Source organism: Phoxinus phoxinus (genome assembly GCF_949152265.1).
Source record: "Phoxinus phoxinus genome assembly, chromosome: 10".
Taxonomy (NCBI): domain Eukaryota; kingdom Metazoa; phylum Chordata; class Actinopteri; order Cypriniformes; family Leuciscidae; genus Phoxinus; species Phoxinus phoxinus.
Window position 1 is genome coordinate 18,368,859 of NC_136885.1, and position 14,857 is coordinate 18,383,715.

Sequence of the window (14,857 nt, forward strand, 5' to 3'; positions counted from 1 at the left end):
ATACATTTAGGAAATAGATGGGGTGAATTTTCTTACTTCTTAGAAAACATATTTTAAAACATTATGCCAAACTATTGTAAAGAGGTTTTGTTCTTCACCATGACATCTCTTTTACTTCTTTTGTTGAAAGAATCAATGATACTAACTTGTCTCTGCAGCCATCAGTGCAGTCACAGCCCACCAGGAAGTCTGAGCTGGTGTTAATATAGACTCCATCTGCTGGGATCCTCTCTTTACTGTAGGCCACACTGGGTGCAGATTTGTTGTCGATCTCATTCACACAGGACAAGGGAATGTCTTCGCGGCCACTTGTGATGTCCCGGATGAAGTAGAACGGCCTCTGCGGTTGGAATCGGCGGTCAACCAACACATAGGGATCCAGACAAAACATCTCCAAGAAGATGAAGTCACAGAGTGTCTGGAAGAGGTAGCGCTGGATCTCTGCCATATTCCTTAGACTCAAGCCACATGGGGACTTGTAGATGACGTGGAACGACATCTGAGCAAGAGAGGAAGATGGTTAATACAATTTTTTATTGATCATCATGCTCTTTAGATATTTGCAAGAACACTTTTCAGATTACCACTAGTCTGTAGTATAGTCATGCATGAACCATAGTACACACAGATGTCGCTTTCAAATGAAGCAGCTTTGTGTTGGTCCACGTGGTGAATATGCATGAGCACCTAAAGCTCGATATGAAATCTACGTGGGGGAATATTTTGTCCTTACTCACGCCAATTTCTGTTGAAATGACTGGATTTCTAACACAAAATATCACAGATAAGACATACAAACCTTGCGGTTAAGTCGTCTACGGCCTGTCATGCGCCGGAATTCATAGAGCAATGGCGTAAGAAGTGGGTTGCGTCCTCGGTGCAGGTTGTGATGAGTCGGCCGGATGCGCTTTAGACAGTCTGGAGTGCAGTTGTGTGTAAGGTAGAAGAGTCGGTCGTTTGGGGCCTGATACGATGGCTCCTGAGGAATACGCTCATTTGTGTAGGTCGACACGGTTGTCTGCAAATTATGGGTTGTTGGTGTGATTGGCGTTAACGTATGCACAGGTCCAGACTGCAGAAGAAAGAGCCTGCAAGTAAGAAAACAAGATGTTGGTAAATAGTGCTTGTATACTTATATTATAATCACTCTGCAAAAATGACATATTTCTGAATAACTCTGAATTTGATTTAAGTGATTGGATTGCAAAACGTTTTGGACCTTGTTTAACAGTATTTTACACCGATCAGGCCACTGAAGACACTAATACCACACGAAAATTTTGACAAAGAGGCAAAAAAGGATATGTGGCATACACAGTGTTTAGTATATAAACAGATCACGGTAGTGACAAGTACCCAGTGTCTGGGTTAACACGCTAACCTGGAGGTATTGTGTTGCTGAACAGTGCTAATTAGGGCTTTGGGCTGGAGGTCAGGGGTCACGGCCTGACGAGGCTGCACTACAACTGGACCAGTGCTCTTCTTAGCCATTTGACTCTTTAAACTGGGACTCCTGAAATAGAAGAGAAAAAGATAAACATGGTTTAACACTTGGCAGTATTATGAAAGAATAGAAGCTCCTGAAGCACTCACTCTGTGCGGGAAGGCTGTGGGGGTCCAGCAGGCAGTGGTCGAGGTGGTGGAAGCTGCGGGGCTATAGGCCGACTGGCACCAGAAGTACTGTTGTCACTAGTGTACTGCACTACAGGACCCTTTGTCCTCAATGCTCCTAAAAACACATACACAGTTTCTAGTAAGATGTGAACTGGAAAATGAGTGCATACCGGTAGTAGGAACAGACCAGTAAATACTTAAGATGTAATAAGAACTGTTTATACATAAAATGAACAAGATTAAAATGTAAGCATAAATAGAAACAATAAAGGCCTGTTCACACCAAGGACGATAACTATAATGGAAAAGATTTAGGCCTAGTTTCATAAATCATTCTAAATTTAGTCCTAGCCACAACTATAATGTTAATGGCACAATAATTTAGTTGGAATCACTTTCAGAATGATTTTTTCCAACTGATGGATGATAAAAAAATAGAGAAAATCAGAATCCATTCTGCTTTTAAGGGTTTGAGGATTTAAAGCGGCAGGCAACATCACAGCAGTGCATGCTTATAATAAACAGAACGTTATCATGCTATGTTATGGGCACTAATATAGTTATCGTTATCTTTAGTTATCGTTCTTGGTGTGAACAGGCCTTAAGACTCCCTTAAAATGTAAAAGATGAACACATGTGGACAAACAGAAAGCAATCACTTACCCATATTAGGCCGCTGTCTTTGTTGACCAGCCATTTTCTTCTCTTGACTGTTAGCGGTATTCATTTTCAGATTAAACATGGGTTCTAGTCGTGTAGAGCCACGATAAATCCACTCACTCCGCTTATCATCCTACAACATTGAAAGCAATATTTTTCATGTTCAAATGTCATTAAAAATACAGCAACTCTGCACATGAACATAATTGGACAAAGGACAATCAAAGAGATCTAGCAGCAATTTTATTTAATTTTTTTATCTTTAACTATAACACTTCTAGCTGTATGTGGTGCCAGACTGACCAGGAAAAGCATTTTGACAAGGCTGCCATCCACTTCTTCCACACGGCTTTTCCACCATGTCCCCTCCCATTCCGTCTTTATAATTTGCCCTGGCTTCAGCAACACCATGGGCCTGTTAGGATACGACGTGATATACTCCTCAATGAAATCTTTGCATGATGCATCCTCAATATCCTCCCACGTCTTTTTCACTGAATCCAGGGAGAGGGAGAGAGATCCATGTAACAAATTTGTTTATTATTTCATGCAATTATTATTATACATTATTTTTATTTTACAAATAGATCCAATAAACAACTAGTGTTTGACATAAAGAGAAGGCAAAAACAGAAATCGCAGGAAATTGAAAAAAGAAAACCATTTCTTACATGGTCTACAGATAGGATAGAGCTCAGGCAGGCCCACATATGAGGCATAACCATCATCGAAAAAGATCAGGAACCTGCAACAACATTCAGTCAGCATATTAGGTTGACCAAATGCAATATCTTCTATCCAACAATCAAGATCTTCTGTTCATCTTACCTCATACGGTTCTTACTGTTGGGCATCTCAGCGACTACGCCTGCATAGAGCCAGACTTGATTGCCATCCTTGTACCTAGCAACAACACGGGCACCAACAAACAGTCTTTCCAGTGTTGGGTGGTAGTCAAATGCCACATGGTTACCAGACAGAAGACTCTTCCCTTTATTCTCAAACTTCACCTTGTACTTAAAATTGTTTCCTGTGAACAATTGATATAAAAAGAATGGATTAAACGTTGAAATTCAGTTTTAGTCTACTGAAAACACACACAGCAGTTGTGAAATGTACAATACTATTCAATAATTTAATAAACCGCATACACTTACCCACTTGTTTTATGGCAACAAGTGTTCCACGATGCCACGTCTTGGTTCGTTTTTTACCCAAAAGTGTCATATCGAGCTTGATGTTATCCTGTTTAATATTAGGGTTCGGTTGAGTGGGTGCGTTCCTTGGGCCTGAGGACATAAACACAGCTGGAACAGCCAGAGCACCGTGTGTTTGTGTGGAGGGGGCTTTAGCTGATGCGGTGATACCCGATGGGGCTGTTCTGTTGACCGTCTGGGCCAGGTTCTGCACCTGCTGAGATGTTCTTTGAAGGGCAGCTGAAGCCTCCTTCAACTATAAATATAATCCAGGAAAGGAAACATCAACAAAAGCACCTGACAAATAACTTTATGAAGTATAGCATTAAGGTGCGGCCACAATTTCAGCAGATTTTTGCAAGAAAAAAAGTCTAGTGTCAATAGTGTAGCGAACTATGAAGCACAGCTCAGACACAAGTCACTTTCAAACCAAGCAGCTTTCTGTTGGTCAATGTGGCGAATTTGCATGACCAACTTGAATTTCACATCTGTCTTACCGCTGGGTCCTTGGCTGGAGTTACAACGTTCTTGGGAGGAACCACTGTGGAGCAAAACACACTTGTAATTGTACAATTTTTACATCTATAAAATAAAAAAATAAAAAGCATCTAACTTACCACATCCCACAGCAATGACATCATCGTCATCATCGTCATCAATCTCAATGACCTCAGAAGTATTTGCCCCCCCTACACCCTCATCCTCCGAACTGCTCTCACGATACACTAGACCCATCTTACTGTACACGTCCTTCACCAGAGCTTCACACTGAACCACAGACCTGTAAAAACAAAGTTATGCACTGGATTACACTCAAACAGAGAGCCACAGCAATTGATGGAGTGGCAACTTGCACCTGCTGAACTCGTGCAGTGTTTTTGATCAGCGTGATTTGATTGCTGAAGTTGTTTACCACATGATATTTCTGCCAATGTTACTGGGAAGAATTTGTATATTGCAGTAAGTACTGTATATTTCTCGAGAAACATTTAAGAAACACTTTGGCTGTTTGACTGAAGTCTCATTGTTGAGATGAAATTATTTTTTCCCGTAATCCACTGGTCCATTCTTTGATATTGTCTGCCCACTTTTTCCTTGGTCTCCCTCTCTTTTCTAGTTCCTTCAACCGTGCCCTGGAGAATGGTTTTGGCCAGCCCTGAGGATCTGGTGACATGAACATATCACTGTAGTTTCCTTCTTTTGACTGTTGCTATGAGTTCTTCATAGGGCCCGGCCCAGCATGCTGTGCCTAATGGTGTTGCGTACTTCCTTGTTGGTCACATGGTCTTTGTAGCTTATGCCCAGAATGTTTCAAAAGCCTCGCATTTCCAAGGCCTGAATTTTCTTCACAAGCTCAGCCAGCAGTGTCCACGATTCATGTACATACAGAAAGATGGAGTTAACCAGAGCATGCATTGATCTGAGCTTTAATCTAAGGGTGATGTCCTTGTCCCTCCATATTGGCTTCAGTTTTGCAATCTGGGCTATCCTGGCCATCATTTCGGTTTTGGTTTGGATCCCTCATCAAATATCATTGTGCCAAGGTATTTTAACTAATATACTGATTGCAGGCACTTGTTGTGAATGATTATTTGGAACAGTTTGTCATCAGTTTTGTCTTATCAATGCTAATTTCCATTCCATATTTGGAAGATGTCTAAACCAGGCGTTCCACAAAATGTATAAGAAACAGTTTCGCTGTTTGACAGTTTCATTGTTGAGAAGACAAATACTGTGTTGATCTCAGTGCATAATCTCTCACACACTTTATACTTACTCTGAGGCATTAGAGCAAAGAGTGTCCATTTCAGAGACCTCCTTCTCCCTCTTCTCAACCCAGTCCTGCAGCTGCTCCAGCTGATCTTTCCTCTGCCGCACGGCCTCACTGCCATCCACCTGCTCCTCGATCCACCTGCGCAGCTCGTCCAAAGACACCCCTAACTCCTCCTCCAACTCCGGATCCAACTCCATCTCTGAGCTCAAACTGGTATCCACCTCCATACCCTTGGAAGAAAAGGAAAACAGGCAACATCTAAAAGGTGCATTCTGTAGGTCAGCTGGCAGACACTAGACATAAATTCTCTTTAATAAAGAAGATAATTAATAGTTGTATAAAGTCCAAAAAAATTTTTTTTGTTTTTGCGCAAAAAAGTATTCTCGTCGCTTGATAAACTTAAGGTTGAGCCACTATAGTCACTTGGACTATTTTAACGATGTCTTTACTAACTTTTCTGGGATGGCATATCGATTACCTAGCAACCTATGAAGGAGTGAGCAGCTCTCAAATTTCATCAAAAATATCTTAATTTGTGTTCCGAAGATGAACGAAAGTCTTACAGGGTTGGAACAACCTGTTCTTTCATTTCTGGGTGAAGTAACCATTTAACTATGGATCAGACCTGCACATCACCTGAGAGAATTTCGGTACATTTCTCCTCATTACAGTGATGTTGAAAGGCATCATAACACAAACTGCTCAATGCAGTCCTTTCACAACATTTATATTATAAAGTCCCATTATGGTCAGAAATTGAACATGGCTATTCCTAAAACATATATATTTATATTTAATTTTTTAATATTTTAGTAAATGTTAAAGTTGCACCTGTTAATATTTAATGGATCTGAGATAATATGAACTAACAAAAAAAATTATGAACAGCTATTTTTCTTAAGTAACATTAAGAAAGATGAATAGATACTGTAAGAAATTGCTCAGTGATAGTTATTGCATTAACTAATAAGACCTTATTGTAAAGTGTTACTAAAAATTTTGTTGACAAATCTTTAGGGTGAATGTGGATAGATGTGCTAATCTGTGTCTGGTCAAAATTCAGATATATTTAAAGACGTAAAGCCACATAAAAGCCAGACTAAATTATGACTACTCTGACCCAATTCAGCCCCTTGTATTAATGCTAATTAAGAAGCATTTCTGTGCCACATTTTCAGAATAAATTTGGCACGTCTTCTATTTTCCCATAATTGTAATGAAATATAGTCTGGAGCTCCAGCAAATATATTGTCGCAAGCAATGCCTGTAAACATTTGAATTAACGTTACCCTGTTAAGAATATATAAACACAACGTGTATGGACATAGATATCGCGGCTCTAAACGTAATATTAACTGATCTTCATTCAATAAGGAGAAAAGCCGTAGTCAACACCAGAAATGGCCAGTAACGTTGTGTACTTCAACCACAATTCCTGCAAGTCAAGACCTCTAAACGGCGCGCAACACACGCATGAGAGGGCTCAATTTTAATTTCTCCTTAAAAAAAAGCACAAAAAAATACATAGTACCGTTGTTTTCGTAAATCACCAACATGTGAACATACAAAATGATCAGTAATATGCAGAGTCAAGTTATCTTCATTGAATTGTGGTGATGCTAACTGAGTTAGCTTACCTCCCCTAACGTGTCTGTGCCTCCAGGTCTTTTGTGAACTTCTCCTTTTTCCAGTGTTTTAAATGACTGGCACACAAAGCGTAGTGCGTTTTTTCCTATACCGCAGAAATTTCAGTAACTTATTATTTTGACATAAATTCCACGGTTATAGAGGACGGCACACCAAAAATCCCTACGATTGTGTTTGGCTGTGTTGCCAGATCTCACGAGACAAATTAGCAACAAGACCTGTGAAAACAAGCTCAAGACAAGCGACTTTTTCTACGGAGCCCCCCTAGGTTCCGGGAAGAGAAAAATAAATAAACTGTGTGCACGGTTTTACAATCGGTAAAAAAATAATAATTAAACTGTGGGTACAGATTGTTAATTTACATCCATGTGGACAGATTGGTAAACTGTGCGCAGTTTTGCAAAACTGTACACAGGGTACATTTTATTTCTTTTTCTCCCCCCTGAGCTTCGGACATTATATACACCATAATTAAAATTTGCACATAAATAAATATCATCCTGATCCTGAATTCACGAATTCTTTAATTTATTATTGCAGGGACTGCAGAAGATCCCACTTTTAAATAACTATAGGCTAACCCAGAAACAGGATAAATTATTGATAATCTAGTGTGCAGCAATAAAGTGGCTCCTGCTCTGATAAACAAATGAGTGAGTTAGAAAAGACTTAAATAAACTAAACTGGTTTAAAAAAATCCTTCCAGTCAAAACCAATATAACAGGTGAGGATAAGGCTTGGTCTAAAACATTTTTCTTAAGACTCATAACACTTTAGCCTCATATGAAGAATAACACCACCATTATCTTTCTCCCAGTCTGTTATATTTCATCCCGTATATCGCCCACTTTTCCCCGGGCATTTTTGTTCCTCCAAAAACTCTACTGTCCAGTCACCATCGGTCGCGACTCACGCGTATTTTCATTTAGCTAAACGTCACTCACTGACGTTCCCAAACCAGAAAAAAAAACCACATTGGCATATTTTGCCTCTGATTGGCTAGTACTCGTTGCACTCTGCTGTCTCCTGTGTATGGGGAAAGGGGAGGGATAGAGGGAGCAGGCAGGACAACTCCTACGTCTAAAGAACATATAGAAAATGTCTGCTTGACAACTTATTATGGAGCAGGGAACAAGCCCAAATAAGCAACTACACTTTAGAAACAAGCCCCCCAAAAAACGCGACCACCAATATTTGTAAGCGACATTACAGAAAAACAAGCCCCAAAGTCGCTTATAATACACGGACTTGGCAACACTGCGATGATGATCGTGCAAGCTGACCAATCGGCTTTTGCGTGACGAGTGAGTGGCAGTTGAAGTGATCAATTGCGTGCAAGAAAAAAAACAGAGCACGCCCCCTACAATGCAACACGCCGTGAAAAATGCCCGCACTAGTGCGCTGTGGACTACAAAGCACCGCACAACGTGAATCAAATACAATTTGGCACCATAAACAACTGATATGTCTGCAAAAATAAATGATTAAAATACTGTCCACACCGAAACAGTATTAATAAGTACGAAACCATTTTTTTTCCCCAAACAAAAAGCCAGACCCTTCACTGAATCACGGTGCATGTTATTCTAAAATAAAACATTAATTGTTGACTTTTTAGGTTTATCGATTATTTTGGTTAAATATGGTCACAATAAAACAAACTATTTATTATTTACTACACCTTCAAAATTTAGGTTTAAGGTGGACTTAGTATTTTCCTGTTTTAGACTTAAAATAATTAATAGTACATTGGAATTAAAAAAACAACACATCAGTTGCCTATTAAAGTTTATTAGCTGTTATTGTTGCAGCATCTTATGTTTAAATAGGAACCGTTGGTTTGCCAAAGTGTAAACATTCCTGAAAAAGGATTAACTCAATGAAGCCAAAGATACTGTACACTGCCCTACAAAGGCAAAAGATCTCGCTTGAGTGTGGAACAGAGAAAATTGATGTTTAAGATTTTTATTCAAATTAATTATAGGTAGGACACTAGAAATCTGGCAATTAGATGTTTTAGTAATGAAAATGATCTACATTAAAAAAAAATCTTGAGCTTAAAATTTACTTTTGACCCCTATTTTGAAGTTACTGTACTCTGCCTTTGTATTGTCTGCAAAAAGTGACAAGTCATGCCAAGGCAAAAAAGGCAGTAACTTCCACATGATAAATATTTGGTTGCTGATCACCATTTACAAAATCGTTATAGTAACACCTGTATTGTGTTTTATGGTGTGTTTGTAAGGTTGGGTCTGTAAAGCACCTTGGTCAACTCATGTTGTTTTTAAAGGTGCTTTAGAAATAAAATGATTGATTATTTTGGATGATTTACAATTACTTATAGCCATCTACTTATTGCTATCCTGTGCTTTGGTTGCATTCTGATGGCATTATTAATTAATTAGACATGACAATACCTCCATAGCAGTAGAGATAATTTTCAATTGGTGTGCAGCAAAACTAACAGGTTAACTGCAGATATGTGACACTGAATTATTTCAATAAATACAAGATCAGCATATTTCTAATAAGAACATAATAATTTAATCAATAATGGAATGCAAAGATATAACAAATATGTAAAACAAAGATATAACAACAAATCATGTACAAATTTAAAAATGCATGGGATTGGAATAAGAGATAATAAATCATGTACAAGTAAACTTGGAATCCTGTTCATTTCATGTTGTTCTTACTCCGCATCTTCCACAACATTGCTCACAGTAAACACCAGAAAGCCCTCCTTGTTTGGGGGCATAAAAGGACATGTTTTTTTGATTACGTCATTCTCCTTTGCCTCTTTAAAGCCCCGGGTCATGTGTTCTCAGGAGAGAGGGCACCTTCAGCTCGAACTTAGCCTGCAGAAAGTCCAACTCGGTAAAATTGAGCATCTACATGGGTTAGTTTGGAGAACAGGATCCTGGAGCCACGTCGTAGCTGAATCACTGACATCTTGCCCAACTTTGGTGCCTTCTTGATCTTAACACTGGAGTGACGATCCTTCCAATTCCCCACATCAGCATTCTTCATTTCAACCCCTTCCACCTTACTCGAGTTTGAGCTTGACACAACACTCACAAAATCCTCAAAGTCAGGTCGATTTCCTGCTCGACACCATGGTGAAATCAGCACTCATGAAAGTGTGTCCCTTTTCAAAGTATTCTACAGTGATGTCCTCCATGGAGGTGGTATCACCATTAACAAGGCAGACCAGGGAGGATAGCAAGCACCAATTCTTATTTTGGGCAGAACAGTTGTCCAGTCAGAAGATGCTGTGGCGTATGCCTTTCTCTAGTGCAGTCACATAGGCCAAGGTGATCTCTGCTGACCTTCGCCCTGCCGTACCCTCATGTCAGACCGCAGGAATGGTGTTTTTATATTTTTCTTCTTGCCTACAGAGGCAAAGGTGTCATGGAATGTCACGATACACTTTGTGAAGATTGATGTTTTCAAAGGTCCACACTCTTCACTAATGTGTCCTCTGGCCAGTCTTTCTCCGCATCAGCCTTTATGCCCACGCAACCTCTGGCACTGCAAGTAGTCCATGTCATGGCCATCCCCCCATCATGGTCATTTTTAATGTGCTGATCCTGCAGTAGGCACTCCTCACATTCCTCCTCTCTTTGGTCTCTTGTGATCACCTCATTTCCTATCTCATTGCCCATCACAGAGAGGACCAGGCTGTCATTTGCCGGGTGGTAACGCAAAGTGGCCAAGAAGAAAGTTTTACCAACCTGCTGTGGGACCTGATCTTCGTTCTTTAGCCTATAAACAAAGGACCTGCCACATCACCGTTTTTCCATCCACAAAATTTAGCTGTTGGTAGCTGGCTGACACTGTGGAACATGATTGCACGTCTGTCTCTGTACCCCTCTCCTAACTAAATTTGTCTGTGCATTTTCTTCTGCATTTCTGGCCACACAAATCTCTCATTGGTGGGGGCTTTGGATGGAGGGAGGGTGGGCTCTGGTAGTAGAGCTGTGGCTGGAGCGAGGCTGGGCTCTAGTGCTAGTGGTGGAGCGAGGGTGGGCTCTGATGATAGTGGTGGAGCGAGGGTGGGCTCTGATGTTGGAAGTGGTGCTGTGGCTGGAGCGAGGCTGGGCTCTGGTGCTAGTGGTGGAGCGAGGCTGGGCTCTGGTGCTAGTGGTGGAGCGAGGGTGGGCTCTGATGATAGTGGTGGAGCGAGGGTGGGCTCTGATGTTGGAAGTGGTGCTGTGGCTGGAGCGAGGGGAAACTCCATAAGAGCAACAAGCGTGTTGTCAGGTGTGCTGCAGAACAGCTCATCAGAACCTAACTCCGGGAAACTGTGGTGTCCGAATTCCAGACAACTGTCAAGAACTGTTCATGTTTTTGATTTGGGATTTGGGTGCTGGATCACAATCAATATCCCCAAAAGTAACTGAATAAACAGAACAAATTTTAAATTGGAGACAAGACATGCATGGGAAAATAAATGGAACATGAAAAATGTGAACAATATTTGATTAAAGGTAGGGTAGGTCAGAATTGTCTAAAAAAAACTTTTATTCAAATTTGTTTAAACTGTCTTTATATACCAATGCATAATTAAAATGTAAGTACTCTGATAAAAAGAGTATAAAAATCGAGTGACTCTAGACCGTTTAATCTTCATTAAACACAGCTCATTAATTCCATTCACTCCCACCTAAAAACGGGTGCGCGACTGCGCGCACGTGGGCAGAGCCAGTAATAACGGCGGTAGTCATGGCGACGTCGAGTGACAGTCGCGCAAGCCAATCCTGTGATTCGTCCCGAATGGAAATAATGAGCTGTGTTTAATGAAGATTAAACGGTCTAGAGTCACTCGATTTTTATACTCTTTTTATCAGAGTACTTACATTTTAATTATGCATTGATATATATAGAAAGTTTAATCAAATTTGGTAAAAAGTTTTTATATAAATCCTACCTACCCTACCTTTAACTAATGTCAATGTTATCAAATTAGGGAAATGCCTACCACTGTCCAGAATGATCTTTTTTTTTTTTTTTTGCGCAGCTTCTGGACTGCAAGGAACATCGCCACAAGGAACTGAAAGGAATGGAGCAAATTTAAAGTGTGTATGTCAGGTTAAGTTTGTAATTATGATTAACACAAAATAGTTAGAGAAATACACGTTTGACAAGTTGATGTATTGTTTTGTATGTTTTTCGATACCTAAAGGCAGAATATAAGATGAAAAAGTTTGTTATTTCCTGTCCTCACTTAAAACGGCCCCTCCCCCCAAACGAATCGTTTGACGTCATATGAGGGAGACGTCTCCCCAGCTCACTGATTTGTGTTGATAATTGTACGAGTGATAGAGCGAGAGAATTAGTGATTAGGACATTTATTTAGTTATTTACGCAGGCGTATTTTCACGATGGTGAATTACTGCGTTTGTGCTAGGTGCAAAAACACCGTTAAAACCGGTCACAGAGTCCACTTTTCCCAAAAAGCAGGTCTGTGTTCCGTGCCTGGGTCAACTTTGTTCGGACCAAACGCGCTGACTTCAGTGCTGCTTCGGTATCCAAGACTTCGGTCATTTGCAGCGCCCATTTCACTGAGAAGGACTATGCGGTTGGGGATCTCATGAGTTATAAAATGGGATTTAAAACCCGAGTGAGACTGGTAGCTGATGCGGTGCCTACGGTGTATGCTACTGTAGTAATAAAGCAGTCGATCGTGCCCGCGCCTCTCTCTCTCTCTCTCTCTCACACACACACACACACACCAACATATTCCAGCATTGCAATCTTGACACCGCAGCCTGTTCATTATAGGCACGGAGCTTCAGAGCTAAGGCGGAGCTACAGATTAGGTGTCCCTAAATAACCCGCGTATAACAGTAGTTCCGCATTAATTAATTTGCACCCGAGTTTTATTTATTTTTATACCGTGTATTCTCCGTGTATATTCATGCACCGAACCGTGACGCCCGTACCGTTTCGGTTCAATACGAATACATGTACCGTTCCACTAAGTTATGCATAGGCTATACTTACCAGACACCTGACCAACTCTCCACTGCTTCTCTTCACACCAGATATTTATGTTTCTTCGATAGGAATTATTTACATTTCTGTTTGGCTCCTCATCTGTCTCCCGCCTGGGAGGCTCAAAATGGTATGGCTGTGGGCCATCGTATAGGTTTGAGGGGGATTTTGCATCTCCTCAGACTCAAAACTCTCCATACTTGAATAGAACTTTGTTGGCACGTCTCCCTCATATGACGTCACAGCTCAGCTGTGTTTTAAAAATATGATCTTGACAGAAATGGCTATAAAGCTTATTGTAGGGCAGTTACAGTAATAATTTTAATGATAATTACATTTTCACTCAGACATCTAAACCTTATTTAATATATCTAAAAAAAAAAATTAACCTGACATACACACTTTAACAATAACTAGAATGTAGAATAAACTAGAGGTGGGGAAATGCATTTTGGTCTCAGTGCATGCATTGTTTTAGTTTGGCAGGGTCGCCACTAGCGTAGCTTAGCATAATGAATGGAATCCTTTGTTGCCAGCAGCATGTCCTGAGTAAAAGTGATAAAAAAAAAACCCAACTAATTACTTGTGGCCTGCGTATTCACAACGAGTACAAATGGCGATGCAGATTAAGACTAGGCGGTTAAATTTTTTACCCTATTCACCTGTTGTGTCTCGCCTTAATAATAATAATATTATTATTATTAATATATATATATATATATATATATATATATATATATATATATAAACTAGGTGTCTATTTTACGATCTGTTAACCCTCTGGGGTCGGCAATCACGCCAGCGTGATCTGCTCGCTTTTTTTCTTATCAGTGCAAAACAGACTCAAAATACTCTGTTGATTTTGATCTTATATATAAGTGTTACACATAATTCAAAACTGTTAAATGTTTTCTTTTATTTGTGTACACTCATAATAAAAACAAAATGTTGTGTTTTTCGTGAAATAAAGATGATGCGCGTTCTGCCGTCTCTCTCAATGTGAAGTTCATTCTAAAACGCAACAGAAAATGATCTGTAAACCCTGGGACACACCAAGGTGACGGTCAGCCGTTGGGCAGTTTTTGTGCGTCGGCCGACTAAGTTTTCTCAGTGTGTTCCGCACCGTCAACTGAAATTGGTCCTCGTCGGCTTTGTTTCGGCCGATTTGACATGTTGAATCGACGTCGGGCCGTCGGTGAAAAAGGGATCTCTGATTGGCTGTTCAGCTTACTGAACGAGTCAGTGTACGAGAATAATAGCAAAACAGCGAGCAAAGAAGTCAAAACGGCACAGAAGGCTGTTCTAATGTTACGTCATCTTACCTGAATGTTCCTTGGTGAATATTTCAATATCAACATGAGCGGAGTGGAATAAAGAAAGTGTGTAGCAGGACTGATATTCAAAACGGTAAGCACGCACTGCTTTGTTTACGGTTTGTGTATCTGCAGCGTTGGTTTCCCTTTTTGAATGAAGAATATAGACAAATATATCTGCAGAAATAGACAGTTGTCACATTTACACGCAGGTGCAGAACGCGGATTGTAGCTGACAGTCGGCTGTAGTTTTCTCGGTGTTCAAGTCCAGCTTTTTACCCCGACGCGAGGCGACAACACAGTCGGCTTTCATCAGCGCTAGTTTGTCGGCGTCGGCTTGGTGTGTTCCAGGCTTAACTCAGCGAATGTTTGTCACAGACTTGAAACGTATGTCCTTACAACGCTTGGAGTCTCTAATTTTTAATGATGTAAATTATATCAAAAACAAATATTCTCTGTTTAAGTAATCCGTATGAAAGTAACGACATACAGTTTCTCAAACGCGTCCTAATTAACTCTAATGTGACCACACCCACGCGCGCACAAGCTTTTCACATGCAAATCTCCACATGAAGGAACACAGAGCTGTTAACGCCCTCTTCACCTCAAAACAAAGAATAAAAAACTTCAGTAACTTTTCATCAAGTTTGGAA

The 14,857-nt window shown here is 40.3% G+C and overlaps 1 protein-coding gene and 1 long non-coding RNA gene across 5 annotated transcripts in view; both read right to left on the bottom strand.

Moving 5' to 3' along the window:
- The window catches only part of setdb1b (SET domain bifurcated histone lysine methyltransferase 1b), a 37,437-nt gene that overhangs the window by 6,687 nt on the left and 15,893 nt on the right, over positions 1–14,857 (bottom strand). For 2 of the 4 annotated variants that reach the window (XM_079626918.1, XM_079626919.1), the window contains 12 exons: positions 5,248–5,474; positions 4,088–4,251; positions 3,968–4,011; positions 3,432–3,726; positions 3,103–3,304; positions 2,946–3,019; positions 2,578–2,768; positions 2,278–2,407; positions 1,594–1,729; positions 1,382–1,513; positions 800–1,088; positions 147–499 (listed from right to left, as the gene is read on the bottom strand). In XM_079626918.1, the coding sequence (XP_079483044.1) occupies positions 147–499; positions 800–1,088; positions 1,382–1,513; positions 1,594–1,729; positions 2,278–2,407; positions 2,578–2,768; positions 2,946–3,019; positions 3,103–3,304; positions 3,432–3,726; positions 3,968–4,011; positions 4,088–4,251; positions 5,248–5,474 (2,237 nt within the window). Of the gene's footprint in view, positions 1–146; positions 500–799; positions 1,089–1,381; positions 1,514–1,593; positions 1,730–2,277; positions 2,408–2,577; positions 2,769–2,945; positions 3,020–3,102; positions 3,305–3,431; positions 3,727–3,967; positions 4,012–4,087; positions 4,252–5,247; positions 5,475–6,881; positions 7,155–7,691; positions 7,830–14,857 lie in introns of those variants that run through there. The other 2 variants (XM_079626921.1, XM_079626920.1) reach the window with 2 other exon arrangements.
- LOC307006192 lies at positions 9,416–13,020 on the bottom strand. The gene is made up of 3 exons (XR_013799415.1): positions 12,901–13,020; positions 11,876–11,947; positions 9,416–11,293 (listed from the first exon to the last, which is right to left on the bottom strand). It is a non-coding gene; the product is annotated as an uncharacterized lncRNA (long non-coding RNA).